A 25,846-nucleotide genomic window follows, 5' to 3' on the forward strand; every position below is an offset into this window, starting at 1 on the left:
AACAAAAGAATTCAAAATTATAAAAAACTAACTACAAAATAAAGAAAACAAAGTCTAAGCCGTTATAGTCATCATGTTTTTGTTTGTTAAGCTCAACTCTGAATCTGATTACCCTCGCCCTCTTGTCTTTTCGCAACCAAAAAAAACAAAGTGATGACTAACAGGTTTAGACTTTTTGAAATGAAAATTCTACCATAAATAGGAAAACATGGTAAAAATCAACAAGCTGAATCAAAATGAAAAAAAAGCTATAAAAACGTTGGGAATGTAAACCAAATATCAAAACAAAAAAAGTCCAGAATCATTAAAAGAATACATAATTATAACAAAACAAAGTCTAAACCATTAGAATCATCATGTTCTTGCTTGTTAAGCTCAATTCTGGAACTTATTACCCCCACCCTCTTATATTTTAGCAACCAAATGAACAAACTAATGACTGACGGGTTTAGACTTGTTAAAATGAAAATATTAATAAGAATAATAAAACTTAAAAAAGAAAAAGCATTGAAGCCTGGGGCTAACAAACCAGATATTTAAAAAATCTCAAAATCGAAAAACAAAAGAATTCAAAATTATAAAAGACTAACTACAAAATAAAGAAAACAAAGTCTTAGCCATTATAGTCATCATGTTTTTGTTTGTTAAACTCAATTCTGAATCTGGTTACCCTCACCCTCTTGTATTTTCGCAACCAAAAAAACAAAGTGATGACTAACAGGTTTAGACTATTTAAAATGAAAATTCTAACAAAAATAGGAAAACAATATAAAAATCAACATGTTTAATCAAAATGAAAAAAAACAAAGCTATAAAGCCTTGGGCATTTACACCAAATATTAAAACAAAAAAAGCTCAGAATCAATAAAAGAATATATAATTATAAGAAACAAAGTCTTAACGGTTAGAATCATCATGTTCTTACTTGTTCTTATATTTTAGCAACCAAAAGAACAAACTAATGACAAAAGGGTTTAGACTTGTTAAAATGAAAATATTAATCAAAATAAAAAAAAAACTTAAAAAAGAAAGCATTTAAGCCTTGGGCTAACAAACCAAATATTAAAAACATCTCAAAATCGAAAAACAAAAGAATTCAAAAATATAAAAGACTAACGACAAAATAGAGAAAACAAAGTCATCATGTTTTTGTTTGTTAAACTAAATTCTGAATCTGATTACCCTCGCCCTCTTGTATTTTTGCAACCAAAAAAACAAGGTGATGACTAACATGTTTAGACTCTTTAAAATGAAAATTGTAACAAAAATAGGAAAACATGGTAAAAATCAACAAAAAAAAAGCTATAAAGCCTTGGGCATGTAAACCAAATATTAAAACAAAAAAGCTTAGAATCATTAGAAGAATACATGGTGATGATAACAGGTTTAGACTCTTTAAAATGAAAATTGTAACAAAAATAGGAAAACATGTTAAAAATCAACAAAAAAAAGCTATAAAGCCTTGGGCATGTAAACCAAATATTAAAACAAAAAAGCTTAGAATCATTAGAAGAATACATGGTGATGATAACAGGTTTAGACTCTTTAAAATGAAAATTGCAACATAAATAGGAAAACATGGTAAAAATCAACATGTTTAATCAAAATGAAAAAAATGTTATAAAGCATTGGGCATGTAAAGAAAATATAAAAACAAAAAAAAAACTCAGAATCATTAAAAGAATACATAATTATAACAAAACAAAGTCTTAACCGTTAGAATCATCATGTTCTTGCTTGTTAAGCTCAATTCTGGAACTTATTATCCCCACCCTCATATATTTTAGAAGCCAAAAGAACAAACTAATGACTAAAGGGTTTAGACTTGTTAAAATGAAAATATTAATCAGAATAATAAAACTTAAAAAAGAAAAAGCATTGAAGCCTGGGGCTAACAAACCAAATATTTAAAAAATCTCAAAATCGAAAAACAAAAGAATTCAAAATTATAAAAGACTAACTACAAAATAAAGAAAACAAAGTCTTAGCCATTATAGTCATCATGTTTTTCTTTGTTAAACTCAATTCTGAATCTGATTACCTTCGCCCTCTTGTATTTTCGCAACCAAAAAAACAAAGTGATGACTAACAGGTTTAGACTATTTAAAATGAAAATTCTAACAAAAATAGGAAAAAATATAAAAATCAACATGTTTAATTAAAATGAAAAATAAAGCTATAAAGCCTTCGGCATTTACACCAAATATTAAAACAAAAAAGCTCAGAATCATTAAAAGAATATATAATTATAAGAAACGAAGTCTTAAAGGTTAGAATCATCATCATGTTCTTACTTGTTAAGCTCAATTCTGGAACTTATTAACCCCACCCTCTTATATTTTAGCAACCAAAAGAAAAAACTAATGACTAAAGGGTTTAGACTTGTTAAAATGAAAATATTAATCAAAATAAAAAAAAACTTAAAAAAGAAAAGCATTTAAGCCTTGGTCTAACAAACCAAATATTAAAAACATCTCAAAATTGAAAAACAAAAGAATTCAAAAATATAAAAGACTAACTACAAAATAAAGAAAACAATGTCTTAGCCGTTATAGTCATCATGTTTTTGTTTGTTAAACTCAATTCTGAATCTGATTACACTCGCCCTCTTGTATTTTTGCAACAAAAAAAACAAGATGATGACTAACAGGTTTAGACTTTTTAAAATGAAAATTGTAACAAAAATAGGAAAACATGGTAAAAATCAACATGTTTAATCAAAATGAAAAAAAAGCAATAAAGCCTAAACCAAATATTAAAACAGAAAAGCTCAGAATCATTAAAAGAATACATGGTGATGATAACAAGTTTAGACTCTTTAAAATGAAAATTGTAACAAAAATAGGAAAACATGGTAAAAATCAACATGTTTAATCAAAATGAAAAAAAAAAAAAAAAAAAGCTATAAAGCCTTGGGCATGAAAACCAAATATTAAAACAAAAAAGCTCAGAATCATTAAAAGAATACACAGTGAGAATTATTAAAAGAATACATGGTGATGATAATGGTGATGATAACAGGTTTAACTTTAAAATGAAAATTGTAACAAAAATAGGAAAACATGGTAAAAATCAGCATGTTTAATCAAAATGAAAAAAAAAAACCTATAAAGCCTTGGGCATGTAAACCAAATATTAAAACAAAAAAGCTCAGAATCATTAAAAGAATACATGGTGATGACTAAGAGGTTTAGACTCTTTAAAATGAAAAGAGTAAATTACTGAAATCGTCCATGTGGTTTGGTCAAAATTGCACGTTTGGTCCCTAACTTTTTTTTTGCACTCGGATCGTCCCTGTGATTTGCTTTTGTTGCGTTTTTCGTCCCTATGGTTTGGTAAAAGTTGCATGTTTGGTCCTTAACTTTATGTATGTAAGGGGCGAAAAATGCAACAAAATCAAACCATAGGGACGAAAAACGCAACAAAATCAAACCACAGGGACAATCCGAGTGAAAAAAAAAAGTTAGGGACCAAACGTGCAATTTTGACTAAACCACAGGGAAGATTTCAGTAATTTACTCAAATGAAAATTGTAACAAAAATAGGAAAACATGGTAAAAATCAACATGTTTAATCAAAATGAAAAAAAAATAAAAAAAGCTATAAAGCCTTGGGCATGTAAACCAAATATTAAAACAAAAAAGCTCAGAATCATTAAAAGATTATGGTGATGACTAACAGGTTTAGACTCTTTAAAATGAAAATTGTAACAAAAATAGGAAAACATGGTAAAAATCAACATGTTTAATCAAAATGAAAAAAGAAAAAAAAGCTATAAAGCCTTGGGCATGTAACAAAATCAACATGTAAACCAAATAAAAAAAGCCTTGGGCATGTTTAATCAAAATGAAAAAAAATAAAAAAAGCTATAAAGCCTTGGGCATGTAAACCAAATATTAAAACAAAAAAGCTCAGAATCATTAAAAGATTATGGTGATGACTAACAGGTTTAGACTCTTTGAAATGAAAATTGTAACAAAAATAGGAAAACATGGTAAAAATCAACATGTTTAATCAAAATGAAAAAAAAGCTATAAAGCCTTGGGCATGTAAACCAAATATTAAAACAAAAAAGCTCAGAATCATTAAAAGAATACATAATTAATATGGAAACAAAGTCTTAACCGTTAGAATCATCATTACCCTCACCTTCTTGTATTTTAGCAACAAAAATAACAAACTAACGACTAACGAGTTCAAAATTGTTAAAATGAAAATATTAATCAAAATAATAATACTTAAAATAAAAAAATATTTAAGCCTTGGGTTAACAAAACAAACATTAAAAAAATCTCAAAATCAAAAATCGAAAAACAATAAAACATAAGAAACTAACTACAAAATAAAGAAAACAAAGCCATAGACGCTATGGTCATCATGTTTTTGTTTCTTAAGCTCAATTTTGAATCTGGTTACCCTCGCCCTCTTGTATTATTGCAACTAAAAAAACAAAGTGATGACTAACAGGTTTAGACTCTTTAAAATGAAAATTCTAACAAAAATAGGAAAACATAGTAAAAGTCAACATGTTTAATAAAAATGAAAAAAAGCTATCAAGCTTTGGGCATGCAAACCAAATATTAAAACAATAAAAGCTCAGAAACAATAAAAGAATACATAATTATAGGAAACAAAGTGTTAAACGTTAGAATCATCAAGTTCTCGCTTGTTAAGCTCAATTCTGAAACTTATTACCCCCACCCTCTTGTATTTAAGCAATCAAAAAAACAAACTAATGACTAATTGGTTTAGACTTGTTAAAATGAAAATATTAATCAAAATAATAAAACTTTAAAAAAGAAAACTAAATATTAAAAATATCTCAAAATTGGAAAAAAAATCAAAATTATAAAAAACTAAATATAAAATAAAGAAAACAAAGTCTTAGCCGTTATAGTCATCATGTTTTTATTTGTTAAGCTCAATTCTGAATCTGATTACCCATGCCTTCTTGTATTTTTGCAACCAGCAAAACAAACTAATGACTAATAGGTTTAGACTCTTTAAAACGAAAATTTAATAAAAATAAGAAAACTTAATAAAAATGAACATGTTTAATCAACATGAAAAAAAAGAAGCTATAAGGCCTTGGGCGTGTAAACCAAATATTAAAATAAAAAAAAATCTCAGAATTGGTAAAAAAAATACATAATTATACGAAACAAAGTCTTAACCGTTAGAATCATCAAGTTCTTGTTTGTTAAGCTCAATTCTGGAACTTATTACCCTTTTATATTTGAGCAACCAAAAGAACAAATTAATGACAAACGGGTTTAGACTTGTTAAAATGTAAATATTAATCAAAATAATAAAACTTAAAAAAAAAAAAAGCATTTAAGCCTTGGGCTAACAAACCAAATATTAAAAAAATCTCAAAATCGAAAAACATAAAAATTCGAAATTATAAAAGACTAACTACAAAATAAAGAAAACAAAGTCTTAACCGTTATAATCATCATGTTTTTGTTTGTTAAGCTCGACTCTAAATTTGATTACTTCGCCCTCTTGTATTTTCGCAACCAAAAAAACAAAGTGATGACCAACAGGTTTAGACTCTTTAAAATGAAAAAACTAACAAAAATAGGAAAATATGGTAAAAATCAGCATGTTTAATCAAAATGAAAAAAAAAAAGCTATAATGCGTTTGGCATGTAAAACAAATATTAAAACAAAAAAAGCTCAAAATAAATATTTTTATATATAATTATAAGAAACAAAGTCTTAACCGTTAGAGTCATCATGTTCTTGCTAGTTAAGCTCAATTTTGGAACTTATTACCCTCACCGTCTTATATTTTAGCAACCAAAAGAACAAACTAATGAGTAACGGGTTTAGACTTATTAAAAGAACAAACTAACGACTAACGGGTTAACTAACCAAATATTAAAGAATCTCAAAATCGAAAAACAAAAAAAATTCAAAATTATAAAAAACTATTTACAAAATAAAGAAAACAAGGTCTTCGCCGTTATAGTCATCATGTTTTTGTTTGTTAAGCTCAATTTGGAATCTGATTACCCTCGTCCTCTTGTATTTTTCCCAACCAAAAAAATAAAGTGATGACTAATAGGTTTAGACTTTTTAAAATGAAAATTCTAAAAAAAATAGGAAAACATGTTAAAAATCAACATGTTTAATCAAAATGAAAAGAAGCTATAAAGCGTTAGGCATGTAAACCAAATATTAAAACAAAAAAAGCTCAGAATCATTAAAAGAATACATAATTATAAGATACAAAGTCTTAACCGTTAGAATCATCATGTTCTTGTCTGTTAAGCTCAATTCTAGAACTTATTACCCCCACCCTCTTATATTTTAGCAACCAAAAGAACAAACTAATGATTAACGTTTTTAGACATGTTAAATGAAAATATTAATCAAAATAATAATACTTCAGAAAAAAAAAACAAAAACCGAAAAACAAAAGATTTTAAAATTATAAAAGACTAACTACAAAATAAAGAAAACAAAGTCTTAGTCGTTATAGTCATCATGTTTTTGTTTGTTAAGCTCTGAATCTGATTACCCTCGCTCTCTTGTATTTTTTGCAACCAAAAAAACAAAGTGATGACTTGTTTAATCAAAATGCTAATTCTAATAAAAATAGGAAAACATGGTAAAAATCAACATGTTTAATTAAAATGAAAAAAAGCTATAAAGCGTTGGGCAAGTAAACCAAATATTAAAACAAAAAAAGCTTAGAATCATTAAAATAATACATAATTATAATAAAACAAAGTCTTAACGTTAGAATCATCATGTTCTTGCTTGTTAAGCTCAATTCTGGAACTTATTACCCCCACCCTCTTATATTTTAGTAACCAAAAGAGCAAACTAATGACTAACGGGTTTGGACTTGTTAAAATGAAAATATTAATCAAAATAATAATACTTAAAAAAAAAAACATTTATGCCTTTGGTTAACAAACCAAATATTGAAAAAATCTCAAAATCGAAAAACAAAAGAATTTAAAATTATAAAAAACTATTTACAAAATAAAGAAAACAAAGTCTTAGCCGTTATAGTCATCATGTTTTTGTTTTTTAAGCTCAATTCTGAAACTGATTACCCTCACCATCTTGTAGTTTTCCCAACCAATTATTCAAAGTGATGACTAACAAGTTTAGACTCTTTAAAATGAAAATTCTAACAAAAATAGGAAAACATGGTAAAAATCAACATGTTTAATAAAAATGGAAAAAATCTATAAAGCGTTGGGCATGTAAACCAAATATCAAAACGAAAAAAGCTCAGAATCATTTAAATAATACTTAATTATAACAAAACAAAGTCTTAACCGTTAGAATCATCATGTTCTTGCTTGTTAAGCTCAATTTTGGAAATTATTACCCCCACTGTCTTATATTTTAGCAACCAAAAGAACAAACTAATGACTAAAGGGTTTAGACTTACTAAAATGAAAATATTAATCAAAATAAAAAAAACATAAAAAAGAAAAGCATTCAAGCCTTGGGCTAACAAAACAAATATTAAAAACATCTCAAAATCGAAAAACAAAAGAATACAAAAATATAAAAAACTAACCGTTAGAATCATCATGTTCTTGCTTATTAAGCTCAATTTTGGAAATTATTACCCCCACTGTCTTATATTTTAACAACCAAAAGAACAAACTAATTACTAACGAGTTTAGACTTGTTAAAATGAAAATATTAATCAAAATAATAATACTTACAAAAAAATCATTTAAGCCTTGGGTTAACAAACCAAACATTAAAAAAATCTCAAAATCGAAAAACAAAAGAATTTAAAAAAAAAGCTAACTACGAAATAAAGAAAACAAAGTCTTAGATGTTATAGACATCATGTTTTTGTTTGTTAAGCTCAATTCTGAATCTGATTACCCTCGCTCTCTTGTGTTTTCGCAACCAAAAAAGCAAAGTGATGACTTACAAGTTTAGACTCTTTAAAATGAAAATTCTAACAAAAATAGGAAAACATGGTAAAAATCAACATGAAAAAAAGCTATAAAGCCTTGGGCATATAAACCAAATATTAAAACAAAAAAAGCTGAGAGTCATAAAAAGAATACATAAGTATATGAAACAAAATCTTAACCGTTAGAATCATCATGTTCTTGCTTGTTAAGCTCAATTCTCGAACTTATTACCCCCACCCTCTTATATTTCCGCAACCAAAAGAACAAACTAATGATTAACGGGTTTAGACTTGTTAAAATGAAAATATTAATCAAAATAATAATACTTAAAATAAGAAAACATTTAAGCCTTGGGTTAACAAACCAAACATTAAAAAAATCTCAAAATCGAAAATCGAAAAACAAAGTCTAAGCCGTTATAGACATCATGTTTTGGTTTGTTAATCTCAATTCTGAATCTGATTACCCTCGCCTTCTTGTATTTTTCGCAACCAAAAAAACAAAGTGATGACTAATAGGTTTAGACTTTTTAAAATGAAAATTCTAACAAAAATAGAAAAACATAGTAAAAATCAACATGTTTAATCAGAATGAAAAAAAGCTATAAAGCATTGGGAATGTAAACCAAATATTAAAACAAAAAAGCTCAGAATCATTAAAAAATACATAGTTATAAGAAACAAAATTTTAACAGTTAGAATCATCATGTTCTAGCTTATTAAGCTTAATTTTGGAACATATTACCCTCACCCTCTTATATTTTAGCAACCAAAAGAACAAACTAATGACTAACGAGTTTAGACTTGTTAAAATGAAAATAATAATCAGAATTAAAAAAAAAAAAAAAAAAAAAAAAAAAAAAAAAAAAGCATTGAAGCCTGGGGCTAACAAACCAACTAATGACTAAGAAGTTCGAACTCGTTAAAATGAAAATGTTAATAAAAATAACAAAACTTGTTAAAAATCAACAACTTTAATATTAAAAAAAAAAATCTTCGAATGGGTATGTATTCAACTACATTATTGAAAGAAACAATAAAGAAAAGAAAGTCATAGCCATTAAATTCATTATGTTCTTAATAATTAAGCTAAATTTGAAATGGATTTACCCACGCCTTTGTGTACTTCCACAACACAAAGAACAAACTAATGAACAATGGAGTCAAACTTTTTAAAAAGAAAATCATCAAATTTGGTATAAAACAATCTGGTTGAGTAGAATGAAAAAACTAAAAAAACAAAAAAAATAATAATAATAAAAAAAAATAACCAAGTTCTTAAGAAGTTCTAAAGTCATTTCAGCAGCTTCCCGTAGATGCCAATGTTCTTTTGAATTTCCAAACTAAACTCGAAAAAATTTGTGAAGAAAAAAAAAAGTATTCCATAAAGTCGTCAAGAAGGTGCAAAATTAAATCAACCGAAAACTCTTGCAATGAACCAAGCTCAATAAAATTGTAAAATAAAATGAAGATTAAACTGTTCTAAAAAAGGGCCCAAATGAGTTTTAAACAAATCCATTAAATTGAAAGAAATAGATGTTAAGATTCTTTCCATTATCCCTAAAATCAATTTAACAAAATCACAGAATCCTAATCTGCTAACAAACAAATTAAATATTCTAAGAAATCAATGGCGCATCAAAAAGGTAAATCTCTAATTTAAATGATGTTAAGAAATCCATTATTCAGGAACTTCAATGATTTATGTATTATATCCCCTTACCAGAATATGGCACGATAAATGAAATCAATTAAACAAAATGTGTATTGAAATAAAGATATAACGTTTTTTCGCATTAAATCCCTAACAGGAACTTCCTAAACCCTAAATTCTGGAATCACATCAAGAATATTGTGGGGAAACATAAAACAATCAAACCTTTTCAACAAATCATTTCAAGATATAAAGGCTGGTATTTAACAGATAGTTCCAATTATGAATGGGTATTCCACAATCTAATTCATCATAATCATAATGAAGTAAGAGATTAGGAAGAACTTACCTGTTGTTTCCATAGCAACAAGAATGGAATCGCTTGATACTGCCATGGCCGTCGACTTCCTTCCTCCCTGCTTCCCACTCTGTGTAACTCTTCTTTTTTGAGTAAACTTTGTGAAGATTTTCCAGAATCACAAAAAGAAAATTGGGGGAATTAGTGTGACCCAAATGACTATCTAGCAAATATACTAAAATCACATACAAACACGAAATAAACAGACCATTCCCATAAACTATTTCAACAACACTGGGTATTTAGTTCATGATCTGTATTCGACTATCGATTGTATCACACTAAAAAATAACTAAAATAACAGGAAAAAATTACCTCTAAAAACTCTGGGCTGTTTCGTTTGACAGAGGCAGGCGATGATACGAAGTCGGTGGGAAAACAGTTGGCCATTCAAATTTCAAGCACGTAATCCAGATGTTGTTTGTGAAATTCTCGACGTGGGAGAAGAAACTGAACGTCACTGTGATGTCCAGGCGGAGGATGTTTTCGTTTGAGCCGGTGAATTGGTGAAGTTCTTGCCGGAGATGAAGGCGAGCGTTACGGGGGAGTGAGGGAGAGAGAGGAACGCTCAGTCGTTAAGGGGTTTTTTTGACCGTTGGAGCCTTGGAGGCCACGTAACTTTTGAGTTTCCATTTAATAAAATAAAAATATTTAGAATAACGGTGTCATTTATTGCGATATTGGTCAAATCTTTTAGCCAATGGTCAATGCTGAGACTTATTTAGAGTGTTATTTATTTATTTACTAGGTTACAACCTGTGGAAATCACGGGTAAAATATTTACAAAATTTTATTAAACTAATAAGATATAACTCTTGTTTAAATTTTTATATTGATCATTTAAAATTAATATATAAATTTATTTGAATATTTGAAAACATGTTCTATATGTAAAGACATTTAACTAAAATAAACGAAAGATAGTTATAATCATAAATTTGTAAAATAAATAAATAAATAAATAAGTATATATAACATTGAGCTAAAAATAAAATTCTGTTATTGTTTGAGTTAAAATATAAGTACATTTCCTTTTTGGATTTAAAATAAAAGCATATGCTTGTTGTAACTAAAGGATATAAATATATTGTTCTTTTTAATTGAAAGTAAAAATTTGTAGTTTTTTTAGTTACAAACAAAAGTATGTTACTATTTTCAGTTGAAAATAATATATGGTTTATATTTTATTAATCACGTTTGCAATATGTAAAAATAAGTATTTGATTATAATTTTAATTGTTTAAACTTCACCAATACCACTGTTGAATTACTTAACGATGCATTGTCCATTTGAAGCATATACATACTGAGTTAACATAAGAATAAAATATGTTTTTAAAGAACACAAAGAATACTTGGTCCTCAGACCTAAATAAAACCATATTCATAGTTGGTATATTCCTAGTTATTTTAAACATTGCAAGATCCCAATTCACTAATCTCTTCGGTTGCTAAAAAAGCATTCACTTATGATCCCACCACAAACTTTTTTTCATATAGAACTCTATAATACCTAATAAATAAAATTCTAACAATAAGAAAATTTAATAATAAAAAATTAAACCTTAATCACTTTTAAAACCAACACCACATGCTTAAGAGTTTGATTGTCTAAACCAAAAATATGCTCTGTAGGCGCATTTGAATCCACTACGTCAAACACTACTTAGCAATGATGATTTCCTGAACTTGATAACAGACCAAAGGTTCTGTTTTGAGCACTATCATTCATCCTTTATTTCTAGCGGCAACAAAGTTTCAATCTTTCCTCACCTCCTATCAAAGTAAATCAGTAAAGCATAATTTATTCTCTATTTTTTTAATCTCCAGGTGAGAATACAAAAATATTATCAAACAAAAAGAATAAAACATGATGCGACAAAAATAATATTAGACAAAAAGAATAAAACATGCATGATACCATGGCAGTCGAACAAAAAATGAATGAGTTCAAATATCATAGTCTTCATTTAGACATTTGTGATATATTTAGCTATAATATAACAATCAATAGGAAAAAAATCACTATTAAACTAAGTTCAACATAAAAAGAAGAATCACTCATAACCTATTTCCAGTGGTTGCTTAGCAAATATATTTTTAGGTTGTACGATACCCCCAGGATTGATGCAACATAGTAACAAAAGATAGCTTTTTACAGTATGTATAATTTAAGAATATTACTTTAAAATATAAGCTTATTATTATGACATCCTTTGAACAAAATGAGAAACTTCATGTAAGAAAAAACATTACCAATAACAAAATCATGATGCATACCTGATTCTAGAAACAACATGCCACAAAATGCCATCTTACCAGCAACATAGAGAGGTAAGATGACACTATCAACAACATAGCAATGTAGTATCACACTGTTAACCTTCATTTCAAAGAAGAAAAACATTAAGATTCAGTAAAAAGACATAAATATGGGTATAAAATGAAGAAAGGACTTCGTATGTATGTATGTATGTATGTGTGTGTGTATATATATATATATATATATATATATATATATATATATATATATATAATGAAATTAGACAAAATCAAACATTAGATTAGCAAAAACAGAGAATGATGAAGTTATGACAATGGTGGTGTAGGTCGATTTCAAAAAAGCAATATATTTATACATTTACATATACCCAATATGCCGCTTCCTGCTGCCATTAGGGTATCTGGACATATCAGATAGAAACAGATGGTGAGATGGTTAAGGGGTTACATGGTGTGCTAGGGTGTAGTGGTGGTTACGGTATCAAGCCAGTGGTGATTGTTGATTTAGGATTGTAAGATTTAGGGTTTTCGTTGGAGATGATGGAGACGGTGGTATGGAGACCAGCGGTTCAGCTTAACCCACCTGTAGTTTTGTTGGGTTTAATCGAGAATCAATTCAAAATGAAAACCAAAATTGCAAACTATTAAAGAAAACATACCTATCTTCGATGTATCTGCTTCAAATCTTTGAGGAAGCAACATTGGTCGTTGCTTCATCCTGTAAACGAAGAGGCGCGGAAGGGAAGAGAGGGAGACGATCGATGTTTTTTCGATGTGATTTTATTGAATACCATAAAAAGCTGCTATTAATCGGGTATGTATTTCAAACATGGACAACTGTTATGTTTTAATCTAATGACGTGATTTTATTGAATATAGCTGAAATAAAATAGGGGCAAAAAAGATATTTAACTTTGGAAGAAATGAGTGTGTTTGAACGTGGATTATGGTTTCTTTTATTAAGAAGGGAGATTTATTTTTATTTTTATTGTATTGTTTGTTGTCTATGTGAAAAAAAAAAAAACTTCCAATTAAAAATAAAATATAATTGATTAAAGGCACATTAAAGAAGAGAAGAAAAGAACAACTGTATATTCAATTTCAGTATAAGATTTTATTAACTTAATGTATAAAAGAATCATGTTATAAATCTAGAATCAAATAAGATATCATTTACGTAAAAACAAAAATCGACTTGGCAATCAACTCAATATTATCTTATATTCGGTTCTCAAATTTCATCTTTAGATAAAATATTTAGTATAAACGTTTTAATGAATTAATGCAATGTCCTAACAAACATACAAGGTGCATTTAAATATTGCTTTTTAGTTGAAAATAATCAATTAAAATGTAACATTTTTTTATAAATAACATTAACTCCATCTCAAGTAATCGACACAATCAATGTAGTAGAACTCATGCAAGCCAAGCTAAGTACTCGACGAGTTAGTCGAACTTAGGCCCCGTTTATTAGACATCTTTTTAGGTCCAAACAGATTTTTCAGGCTGAATGGACCGCAAAAACCGTTTGATATGCACAAAAAATAGGTTTTTCCCGATAAGATATGTCTTTCTCAGAAAGCTTCAAAACCATATCTTTTTGGTTGATTAGGCTGGAAAGACAATTGTGCCCTAAACTTTGTCTCTTTCTTTTTTGTATTATTAATTTCTTTTAAATAGTTTCTTAAATTTATTTTTTATTGAATTATTATATATTAATAAATATTATTTTTAATATATAATATTTATGTATTTATTAACATTATTTTATTGGATTATTAATTTATTTTAAATAATTCTTTTTTTATTTCTTTTTAATGGATTATTATATATTAAAAAATATTATTTATAATTATATAATATTTACATATTAATAAATATTACTTTATTAGATTATTAATTTCTTTTAGTTAATTTTTTAATTCATTTTTATTGGAATAATTCTTATTGTTATTCTTATTATGGTTATTATTATTATTATTATTGTTATTATTATTATTATTATTTTGACAACACTACCATCATTCTAATATATTTTGAAAAAAAAATTCGTCCATTCCTCCACTATCGTACATAAACAGAGTCAATAATCACACGTTGAGTTTAGAAAATATTTAAATTTCTAGAAAGAATAACGGCGTAATCTTGTCATTTTTCATTATTCATTTTTCATTATTCTATGACAATTTATATGTTTTTATAATTATTCAGCAACTTCATCCATCACAGTATAGAACAACAGGGTAATCTTGTCATTTTTCATTATTCAACACAGTCAATTAGATGTACAATCAAACAACGTGGTTTCTTTTCCAGACAGAAAACTTTCTCATACAACACTTTTCCAGATATCACTTTCCCGAACAAAAACTATCAAACGTGGACCCCTTTATCTAGGGAGTTCTATTAACTCAGCAAAAACTCAAAAATCATTCAAACTTAATCCAATTCAAACCAAATAATATTTTTATTAAATGACTACCTTAACCATCACTTAATCAATCTTGATTTTAACCAAGTATTTCACGTTTTAGGATTGATAAAGCTTGAAACCTAAATTTGCAGAGAGCAACCCATGAAACCAAACGGGGACGGATGCTTTAAGGGGTCAGGGAGACCATGTCTCCTGTTTTTTAACCTTCTAATGACGAACACAATTTATTATGGTGAGAGTCAAATGGTGATACATATGAGAAGAAAAGAAGTTAGAATTTGGTAACATAAAGTGATAAAAATAGGAAACTATTTGGTGCTGGAAAAAATTTGACAAATTTAACGATTAGTTATTTGCGATATTTACAAAAGGTAAATTGAAGATATTTTCAACACCGTTGGTAAAATTCACCGATTTTAAGAAACCCTGCAATCTGCATCCTTTCTTTGATCTTTTGCTCCCTCCATCCCCATGTACCAAAACAACAAAAAAAAAATGACAGTTATGTATTTGTATTTTGTAGTGGGTTTGTATTCCTGAGCTCTTTGGGCTAATTCCATTGATTCTAGTAGTGGGTTACCATTGCTTTATTAGATTTTGTTTTAAAAAAGCTTTTTTTATGCTTAATTTAATAAGTTACCTTATTTTATTTTTATTTAAAGGAATAAAGGCTATTTGTTTTACGTTGGTTAATTTTTTTCGTTTATTGTTAGTTCATTTGCTTTATTTTTAAAATTTTTAGGAGTTATTAAAAATAATTTGTTTATTATTGTAATTAGGAACACAACACATATAAATGTTTCTAGAAAGTTAAAATACACTTGCTCACCGTTAGAAAAAAAAATCTCCTTAAATCAAGTTTGAGTTTGTCTCTTGTTTTAACAATTGGTATTTATGGACGAAAAAATGCATTATATATATATATATATATATATATATATATATATATATATATATATATATATATATATATATATATATATATATATATATATATATATATATATATATATATATATATATATATATATATATATATGAGAGACGTCAGTTTTGCGGTTTATTTTATTTGTTTATTATTTTTTTACGAGGAACCCGGAACAATAACAAAGTATTTTGTGTTTTGAGTCATGGATTTTGACTGAAATAGAAATTGTAATTTATTAGATTATTCCAAATCAGATTTTGTGTTGTAACATGCTATAGAGTCGAAATTACACATATTAGAAAATACATGCACATAATTCTTGTTATATCTATTGATCTTCTAACATAAATTTGAAAAGTACTTTGAAGTCCTTTGTGTTAGCGTATGTTTTATGATCCATATGCTTTGTATGTATAGATTCGGTCTATCTCATGTTTGGCATGTTTTTTGTTTTGTATTGTACATGTATATATACATTGGCTATATGGAATGAAAGGTTTTGAGGGGAAAATACGAAACATTACATGGTATCAGAGCATAATAAAGTCTGATTGCCATAAACCCTAGCCGACGTCTCTCTTCTCATCATCTTTACGTATCTGATCTTTCTTTCAACCTTTCCTCTTGACTTTTCTTTCTTCCCCCCCTCATCATGTCAATCACAGACAAACCCTCCTCTACAATTAATATCAAACACGCAGTCCCATTCTTTCTAGATTTGGATCAAATGAATTACGATATTTGGCGAGAACTATTCGAAATTCACTGTATCGGGTATGGTGTCGATGATCATCTCAAGTCCTCTGCTCAAATAACGACTGAAAAAGAAAAAGAAAAAGACAAAGCAACAGAAGAATCAATGTCTGCGAAGGATGCATGGGTTCGCAAGGACTCTATCGTAAAATCATGGCTATATGCCACTCTCTCTATCCCTCCTCTCAATATGATCTTTAAGAAGCAAACAACAGCTTTTGAAATATGGGAAAATCTTGAAAAAGTTTTTCGAGATAACAAAGCCTCGAAAATCATTCAGCTTGATCGAGAATTGAAAAACATCTCTCTTGGTAACTCTTCCATCATAAAATACTATAACAAATCAAATCCCTTGTTGATAGATTAGAACACATGGATGCTAAGGTCTGTGAAACTAACCTGGTGGCATATATGATCAATGGACTTTCTAAGAAATTTCAGTACATAGCCATTAATATCCGACACAGGGACCCACCTCCATCTTTTTGGGATGCTAGATCCATTCTCCTTTGTGAAGAGCAACATATGCTTCTCGATGAACAGAAGGAATCTCTCCACAGACATGCCGACAGTTCATCCTCCCCACACGCTCTCACTGTTCAGAACTCAAACACCAGCTCATCTCAATGGCGTAATAACTTCACCAATAGTAGTAGTAATAGAGGCGACTATCATGGGGGACGCGGTGGCCGTCGTGGTGGTCGGGGAGGAGGGCGCTATGGCGGTCGGTACAACAATGGCGGTGGCGAAACTTTTTTGAGTGGAAGTCAACAACAACAACACAATCAGCGATAGGGTAATTGGGTGTAGACCTATGCCCCTCAACCACATCACATATTAAATCAGCAAGGCCTCCTGCCAAGCCTAGGTGTTTTTCAGAATCACGAAAATGGGCCCAGAACACATCCAGCTCAACAGAACAATAACCAACAACATCAGTTTTTTTTCACAAGCCCAACAGCCTTTTTCTCACCAGCAAGCATATCAAGTTCAACAGCAAAATACCGAGCACACTGCACTTCCACAAATGTTCAATACTATGACATTAAATGATCCGGGCTTAGCTGAATGGTACATGGACACTGGTGCAACCTCGCATCTTCACTCAAATGCAGGTATACTCAAGTCTGTCTCAGATAAAATTAGTAATTCTTCTTCATTTGTATTAGTTGGTGATGGATCTTTAATACCTGTGACTAAAACTGGTCACACTACTCTTGTACTTCTTAATCCTTATCGTACTTTGACTCTTCGGAATGTTTTATTTACCCCCTCTATAATTAAAATTTTAATTTTTTGTTCGTGAAAATGATTGTTCCATTGACATTGACACTTTTGGTTTTTCTGTGAAGGATTTTCGCACCAAACAAATTCTAATCCGATGTGATAGCCACGGTGATCTATTTCCCGTCACTTCTCCAAAAAATCAAGCCCTCGTTTCTGTTGCTCCATCCATTTGGCATCAACATCTTGGCCACCCCGGTCACCACATTTTCAAGCATTTAGTTCACAATCGCTATATTTCGTGTTCATCTAATAAAACCTATACTTTATGTTATGCATGTCAACTGGGCAAACATGTTAAATTGCCTTTTAGTTCATCTATTTCTGTTTCTCATTTTCCTTTTGAATTAATACACTCTGATGTTTGGACTTCTCCTATTGAAAGTTTGAGTGGTATTAAATATTATGTCATATTTTTGGATGATTTCTCTCATTATGTCTGGGTCTATCCTATTCGTGCCAAATCTGATGTTTTTGACAAATTTGTGCATTTTAGGAATTTTGTCAATAATCAATTTAAAATTGATATCAAGTCTTTTCAATGTGATAATGGAGGTGAATATGACAATCAAAAAATTCATCAACTTTTCTCTCAAACGGGTATCCAATTTCGGTTTTCGTGCCCTTACACATCATAACAAAAAGGAAAATCCGAACGCATGCTCCGTACTTTAAATAACGCCATTCGTACTCTTTTATTTCATGCTCGGCTTCCTCCAACTTATTGGACCGAAGCTCTTCATATGGCGACTCATCTTCTAAACATTCTTCCCTCTACCACCCTCAATAATGACACCCGTTTTTTTAGATTACACAATAAACACCCGTCTTATGACCACCTTCGTGTGTTCGGTTGTCTCTGTTTCCCACATATTGATGCTCATCACAAACTTTCCCCAAGATCAACTCCATGTATTTTTCTTGGATACCCAACCAACCACAAAGGGTATCGTCGCCTCAATCTTGACACAAATCAAATCATCATATCTCGCCATGTAGTATTTGATGAAACTATTTTTCCATTCGGGTCAATGACACCAAACAAAGCTCCTTCCTACACATTTCTTGATGATCTCGACTCCTCTCACCCTCTCACTTCAACACCCGTTCCAACTCATATCGGTCCGACCATGGCCCCCCCTATACTGTCACATATGAACCCACCACCCCAAAGCTCTCCTCACCTTCAATCCTCAGACCCATCTCCTCCAACACCCACAAGCTCATATCAACCTACTTCACCTTTCTCTATCAGCCCTAACAATTATCATGACTCTCCTTCTTCCCCTATATCGCCGACCATTCCTCAAACCTCTACTCACTCACAGCATCCAATGCTTACTTGTGCTAAACAAGGCATATTTAAACCCATTCGAAAACTAAATCTTCATGTTGACACCACTGCTTTAGTTCCCAAACATTATTTACAGGCTTTTAAGGATCCCAACTGGCTTAATGCAATGACTGATGAATATATTGCTCTCATCTCTAACAAAACTTGGGTACTTGTTCCGAGACCTCCTGCTGCTAACATCGTTAATTGTATTTGGTTGTTTAAAAAGAAACTTAATGCAGATGGGCCATTATCGCGCTACAAGGCGCGTCTTGTTGCTAATGGTACTGTGACGAAACCTTTAGTCCAATTGTGAAGCCAGCTACTATCCGTATAGTCCTCAACATTGCCATCACCCATAGGTGGCCTATCAGACAACAAGATGTGAAGAATGCATTTCTCCATGGACATTTGCATGAGACAGTATATATGCACCATCCACCGGGTTTTCGGGATCCTTCTCGCCCTAATTACGTTTGCGTACTTCAACGATCGTTGTGTGGTCTCAAGCAAGCACCAAGAGCGTGGTTTCAACGCTTTGCCACTTTTATCTCACATATTGGCTTTGCTCATAACAAACATGACTCCTCGTTATTCATATACATACAGGGCACTCATATAGCATATATGTTACTATATGTAGACGACATTGTTCTTACAGGATCCTATTCTCAGCTTTTGGCTCACATCATTTCTCTATTAAGTGCAGAGTTATCTATGACCGATCTTAGGGATCTTCACTATTTTCTAGGTATCTCTGTCACTCATTCGTCTGACGACTTGTTTTTATCTCAACACAAATATGTCATTGAGATTCTTGATCGGGCATCTATGAAAAATTGCAAACCTGCATCTACGCCAGCCGACTTTGATGGGTTTTGGTCATAAGACATCCTATGTGCTCATACAAACCCTAATGCTTGGATCTAGGTTTCTCTATTGTACATACTTTGAATCCAAGACTTTGAACCCTAATTCTAGCATATGGAAATCAGAATTCACATGTAATTAGGTTTAAGAACATACCTTGATTGTTATATAGCAATAACAATCCAATTCCTCCTTGAATTGACCTTGGAAAGCTGAGAGTCACAAGTGTCACTCCTCTAATGGCTTACAAACACCATAAGCAAGTGGAGAAGGTATAAAGAGAGAGGAGAGAGGTTAGAATTCGTCCTTAGGACTTCTTGGGAAGGGTTCCACGAATTCATGAGCCAAGGGGTGTTTATATAGGTGTAGAGATAGGGTTTCAGTCATTATCCTTATCTAGTTGCTTATCCACAAAGCAACCTATAAGATAATCCTTGAATCCTTATCATACTCGAATTCTAAGGCTCTATATCCTTAAATTCGTCCAAACTAATAATAAGATAACTCTTACCATATTTTATAACTATCACATAATTACAAATCAACCCCTCTAGTTTAATTAATTACACTTGATCACAAAATTAATTCTTAATTAACTATTGACCAATATTAATTAAACAAATATGATTTCTCCTTTAATATATTATTCTTATAACATATTAATAAATCATAATAACCTCTCTCTCTTTATTTATTTCTCCAATCAAGTTGCTTTGGTGAAGGCAACCCAAAAGGACCATGCACCATCGGGTCAAGTACATACCAAAATAGTTATGGACTTAGACACTAATCCAACAGTCTCCCACTTGGATAAGTCTAACAACTATTATGCGTATGACTTTGGATCCCGATCTGCAATCGTAGCTTTCCAAAGCCGCTGTCAACTCTGATCATATCAAATACGTGTGTCCTTAGATAAGGGATCATATATTCCTCCATTCTAGATATCATATGAGATATGATTTCAAATCATTCTCTTTGTACTATATCTCGATTTCCGATTTATGACGACTGACTAATTGAACAAATCAAATTAGCCCTAGCCCGGCCGAGCATTTACGTTTGTCATCACTAAACCATTGAGGGGCCCAAAGATATCGCTTTTATCCTACTTTGGATAAAAGGAACGGATAAACTTTGATACAATGCTTGCTTGTACTCACGCACCAAATCACACACAACAATATGTTTTATAACACCAAGTTACTGGTGTGTTTACATATTATCAATGTGCAACCGATTTGCAAGATACAACTCACACATCTCGGTCTCAAGAATATAAGATGTTATCGTCTCACCAATCACTCGTGATACAATCCATGGGGTGATCCAAGTGAGCGTGGGTTTAATCCAATGCTCAAATCATATTCGTAAGCACTCATGAACGTTGCAGCAAACATTTGCTTATGTCTAATACTTTTCTAGACATTCCACACACCAATTCATGACAGTCTTCATTCATATCTACTTCCAACATATGAACGACTGTGGCCCGTTCGAATAATTCGATTATTCTTAATAAACTCAATTATTCTGGAAGTCAAAACATGCAAATGTGAAACACAAGAATAATACTAATCCCATATGGCCTCAACCCTTTGAGCATAAATAAAACACCTTTTATTTATCACCATATTGATTACTCATTATTTGTAGTTTCGGGTAATCAACTTCTTACTTGAATTACAACACTTGTCCCATGCTCCTAGCATGCACACAATGTTTACCTATGGTTCTTACTTTGTGAAATAGATCACACATTTCCAATCATTCTCATTTCACAACTCCAAATCCTTTTCATAAGTGAAAGAATATCAAATTCTTGCTACTTATAGAATATGCTAGATTCTAACATTTTATGCAATGATCTCTTTTGTAATGTCACTACACCAAAGTCACAAAGACTGTTGCCAATGATATTACAAAGTCTTCTATCGGAGATTGTTACAAGACAATTCCATAGATGTGATGTCTCTCACTTAAAGTACTTTCTTTGAACATCCTTTTGCATAGAAGTTTCTAATCTAGTCATAGATTTCTCAATATTCAATTCCCAATATGGACACACTTCCATATGTTCCATATGACAACTCATTCTTAATAGAATCTTATCTATTCGTAACGATGTCGATATAGTCCATCCAATATGGAAACATTTCCATATTTTCCAATACTATACTTCCAACTACTCACAAGCGACCAATCCTCGTCGAACTTGGATTGTCCTTTGATAGTTGTTTAATTATTTTAGTCCAAACCGATTCTAGTCCTTTTTCCCTCTAAATGTGCTCGACATTTGGAAAATTTTAGAATGGTCAAACATTAAAGCATTTGCAATCGATCCTATACCCGAAGCGTATGGGACACGACGCATAATGTTTTATTTGCTATGTTCTCAAAATTCGAATTGTGAAGAGGGATGCCGTAATCATAATCGAATTTTTAAGAACACACTTTGTACCTTTGACTAAATTTTATTAACATTTCTCAACCTAAACCTTTAGATTTGAAATGAAGCATAATATTCTCTCCCTTAATTATAGCAAAACAACTCTTCAACTATTGCGACTTTGCAAAGTATGACTCTTGTTTTCTATAATTAATATTGCTAATCTTGCAATACTTTCCTTAATAATCATACAATCATAACTTTTATGCTCCCACTATCTTGATGATTATTATAAAACATAACACTTATGCTCCCACTAGCTTCGACATGTATTCATAAACATCTTAACTTTCAGAAAAACAATGCTTATTGAATTTCTTAAGTTCATGTTTCTAATACTTAGTGCTTTGATAATCTTTCATCAATGTTTCTTGAACTTATACACATTTGCCTTTGATAGTTCATATGTGTGTCTAAACAATTAAGACTAATTGCCGAACCTCACAATTCAAATTATGGAAAGGGATGCCGTAACCATAATTGAATTCGAGAATGCAATTTTACAATCACTATCTTCTTAAAATCTGTCTTAGTGAAAGCATTTCCTCACAATCATTTTCATGAAGGAGGAAATCTTATGACACTTAGATTTAAACAGTGTATTTGTTCCTATCCATGTGAATTTGTCAAAACCAAGGTTTACGAAAAATTCAAACTCTTATGGATCGAACTTTCTTGATCTCGATTTCTTGCCTTTATGGTAGCACAGCTGCCCACCATGTCTTGCAAGTAGTTAAGCAGCTCACCCTTTCCTATCAATGTACCTTTCATTGATTAAGGTGCTTTGCCTTTTATGCGTTCAAAATGAGAACTCATAGAACTCACATGCATAATTAACTCGATTGGATTGGCACAGAATCAAAATAATGTCAACACGATAGGTTGTAAACCTCAACTCGTGTGCTAGTGATGATCGATAAGGTTTATTTGATTTGTTCTTGAAACCTTTCAAGACCATTAAGACTCCCACTGACTCCTTGACATATAAGATTCTCTTGTCAAAAACCATTTATTGACAAACAAATATTCAAGAGTTAGTGTAGCTTTTATCAAAAGACTTCATAAATTGGTCCTAGTTGGTCTTTGTCTTATCCAAGACATCACAACTTTCCACATTTAATGAAAGTTACAAACCTTCTTAATACCTTTCACTCAATGTCACAATCTTAACTTTAAGACTTGTTATTGGAACGAAGTATGATTGACTTATTGATTTAACCATTTCTTCAATTCTTGATTCCTCTTCTTAGACATTCAATTGTACTAAGACTCGCTTAGAGGATCAATTGAGATATGGTTCTTAATCATTAAGACCTATCATAAAGCATAGAAGGTACTCTCCCATCTTCTTAGAATGGAGAAACTTTTATCTTTCTGCCTACTTGATTCTTCTTATTCGTTCTGCTATTGATCTAAACCCTTTAATCAATTCAAAATTACACTTAATCTTGTAAGTATAATCATATTTACTAAACCTTTAGTAAATCATGACGAATATCATTGTTACTCTTATGGTGGTCTTGATCAACACGCAACATTGTGTGCTCGATCTCGTAGTCCTTCACTTGACGCTTTGTCAATGAACTTGTCTAATTTCCAAATATGAAATTTCTCATTCATCGTGCAACCAAGTTGCGTGATTCCAAATTTCTGTCCAATTGAAACTTTGGGCGATGAGAAACTCTCCCTATTTGGTAAATTCGTGATTTTTCCATAAACACCATAAATAAGAATCATATCCGTTTGTTGTAGAAATATTCAAACACCAATTTTCATAACGATTTTATTGCAAGGAGATAAACAAATAAATAAATAAGTCAAACGAAAATTTATTTTATTTATAAAAGCAGCGGAAAACATTTGTCCTTACAATGCAAAATCCATTGAAAACTATGTATTTCAAAAGAAAATTTCTAACAACTCTATCATAACTATCTAAGCTCAAAATCTAATCTTCAAGTCCATGCGATCAAGATCCATTCCTTGTGATTAGATTCATCTTGTTCTTTCACCAAGCTTCCTTTCTTTTCACCGATCCTGTAAAACATTCAAATGCAATCTTATAACATTATGTATCAATGAATAGGAACTTAATGGAGTTAGATAGTGGATTTTACCTGAAGCACAGCCATACTCTTTGACTCTCCCATCTTCTGGACTCTTCAGGCTCTTTGGGCAGACTTGTATCCAACGCCCTTTCTTTTGGCAGCAAACGCAGGTCAGTTCTCCTAGAACGTCCTCGGAAGCATGGTTGGTTGACCTTTCCAACAAATACGCTCCATTGCTTCGCCAAATCATTTCTGATTCAGCAGCAATGAGCATGTAAGTTAGGTCAATGAGGTTGTCGTCATGATTCATCATATAATACTTTCTTTTGAACTCATTATATGATTCAGGAAGTGACTGCAAAACCCAATTCACAGCCAACTCATCTGGGAATGACACACCCAACATTATCAACCTATCAATGTGTGATTTCATTCCTAGAACGTGGGCACACACGGGTTTACCATCTTCATGTTTCATTTCCAATAGGGCTTTAGTGATATTGAACCTTTCAATTCTTCGATCTTGTGGGTTGGGGAGAACAATAGAAGGAGGAGGAGGAAGTGAAACATGATTTCTTGTTCCTCGATTGAATCGTGGAATACCATCTTCATGTGGAAAGCTTGTTCCACGGGATTTGGGAAAACCATAGTTGTCGAACTTTGACATCTAATAAATGGGAGAAAACGAATTCAAGTTAGTTGATAGATTGAGTCCTTAGTAAATCATCCAAATGAGATACTAAGGCTAGGACCCAACACAATATTCTACAACTCGGGAGAGGGATGCCGTAACCCAAATTGCAGAACATTTGAAGGTAAGTGAATGACGATTCACTAATTTCCACCACGAAAAACGAAAAGACATTTAAGTTTTAAATCTATGAAAACTCCTAGATCCTTTGAGATACCTTGAACTTTCAATGACATGTTTAAATCTCGATATGCCCCTCTTGTTTGTGACTGGGATGCCGAGGATCACAAAGCGGGTGTGAATAACCATGCAAACTACATGGTCCCCTCACATGTTACAGTCACCTATTCGATGTGCCGGTAAACCACACACGCTCCACCGAACTATGACAAACATTGAGTCACCCTTTGCTACCTTTGCTTAGACCCATTTAGTGTGCCGGTAAACCACACACGCTCCACTAACGTCTTCGCAAGGGCACAAAGTGTAATTTCATGGAATTGCATCAATTCACTTTTGCCTAAGTAACTAAGATTGGGAATTTTGAAAAACATTTAGTTACTTTTATAATTCATTATACTTATAATGGAAGGTTTCGTCCTATCCTACCCGTTCGGCTAACGACCCTCCACTAGTCAAGAGTGCGGTGGGTAAGAGTGGATACCCATTCAATCGCCATTTTATAGGCAATTTCCTTAAACACCCCTTATAGACCAGCTTCGTGAATGAGGCCTACTAACGGTAAGACTGACTTTTACTCATACATATATATAATGTTAGACTTTTAATGTTATATATATAGTATAGGGTGTATTTTAACACTTTTAAAATACTATGTGGTCTAATTTAACAATTATA

The 25,846-nt window shown here is 31.0% G+C and overlaps 1 protein-coding gene and 2 long non-coding RNA genes across 4 annotated transcripts; 2 read left to right on the forward strand and 1 right to left on the reverse strand.

The window, feature by feature from the left end:
* Positions 1–11,244: 11,244 nt before the first annotated feature.
* LOC111910749 (uncharacterized) lies at positions 11,245–13,036 on the reverse strand. 2 transcript variants are annotated; one of them, XR_008230945.1, is made up of 4 exons: positions 12,855–13,036; positions 12,552–12,778; positions 12,193–12,295; positions 11,245–11,688 (listed from the first exon to the last, which is right to left on the reverse strand). It is a non-coding gene; the product is annotated as an uncharacterized LOC111910749 (long non-coding RNA). The 2 variants fall into 2 exon arrangements; XR_008230915.1 differs by having other exon boundaries at positions 12,564–12,778; positions 12,855–13,035.
* Positions 13,037–16,212: 3,176 nt separating this feature from the next.
* Positions 16,213–16,680, forward strand: LOC128134298 (uncharacterized). The gene has a single exon (XM_052771877.1). It carries the CDS (start codon positions 16,213–16,215, stop codon positions 16,678–16,680), a length of 468 nt encoding a protein of 155 aa, XP_052627837.1.
* Positions 16,681–16,982: 302 nt separating this feature from the next.
* LOC128132672 (uncharacterized) lies at positions 16,983–18,021 on the forward strand. Its single transcript, XR_008231098.1, has 2 exons — positions 16,983–17,428; positions 17,666–18,021. It is a non-coding gene; the product is annotated as an uncharacterized LOC128132672 (long non-coding RNA).
* Positions 18,022–25,846: the final 7,825 nt, after the last annotated feature.

This window comes from Lactuca sativa, chromosome 1 (assembly GCF_002870075.4).
Source record: "Lactuca sativa cultivar Salinas chromosome 1, Lsat_Salinas_v11, whole genome shotgun sequence".
NCBI lineage: Eukaryota > Viridiplantae > Streptophyta > Magnoliopsida > Asterales > Asteraceae > Lactuca > Lactuca sativa.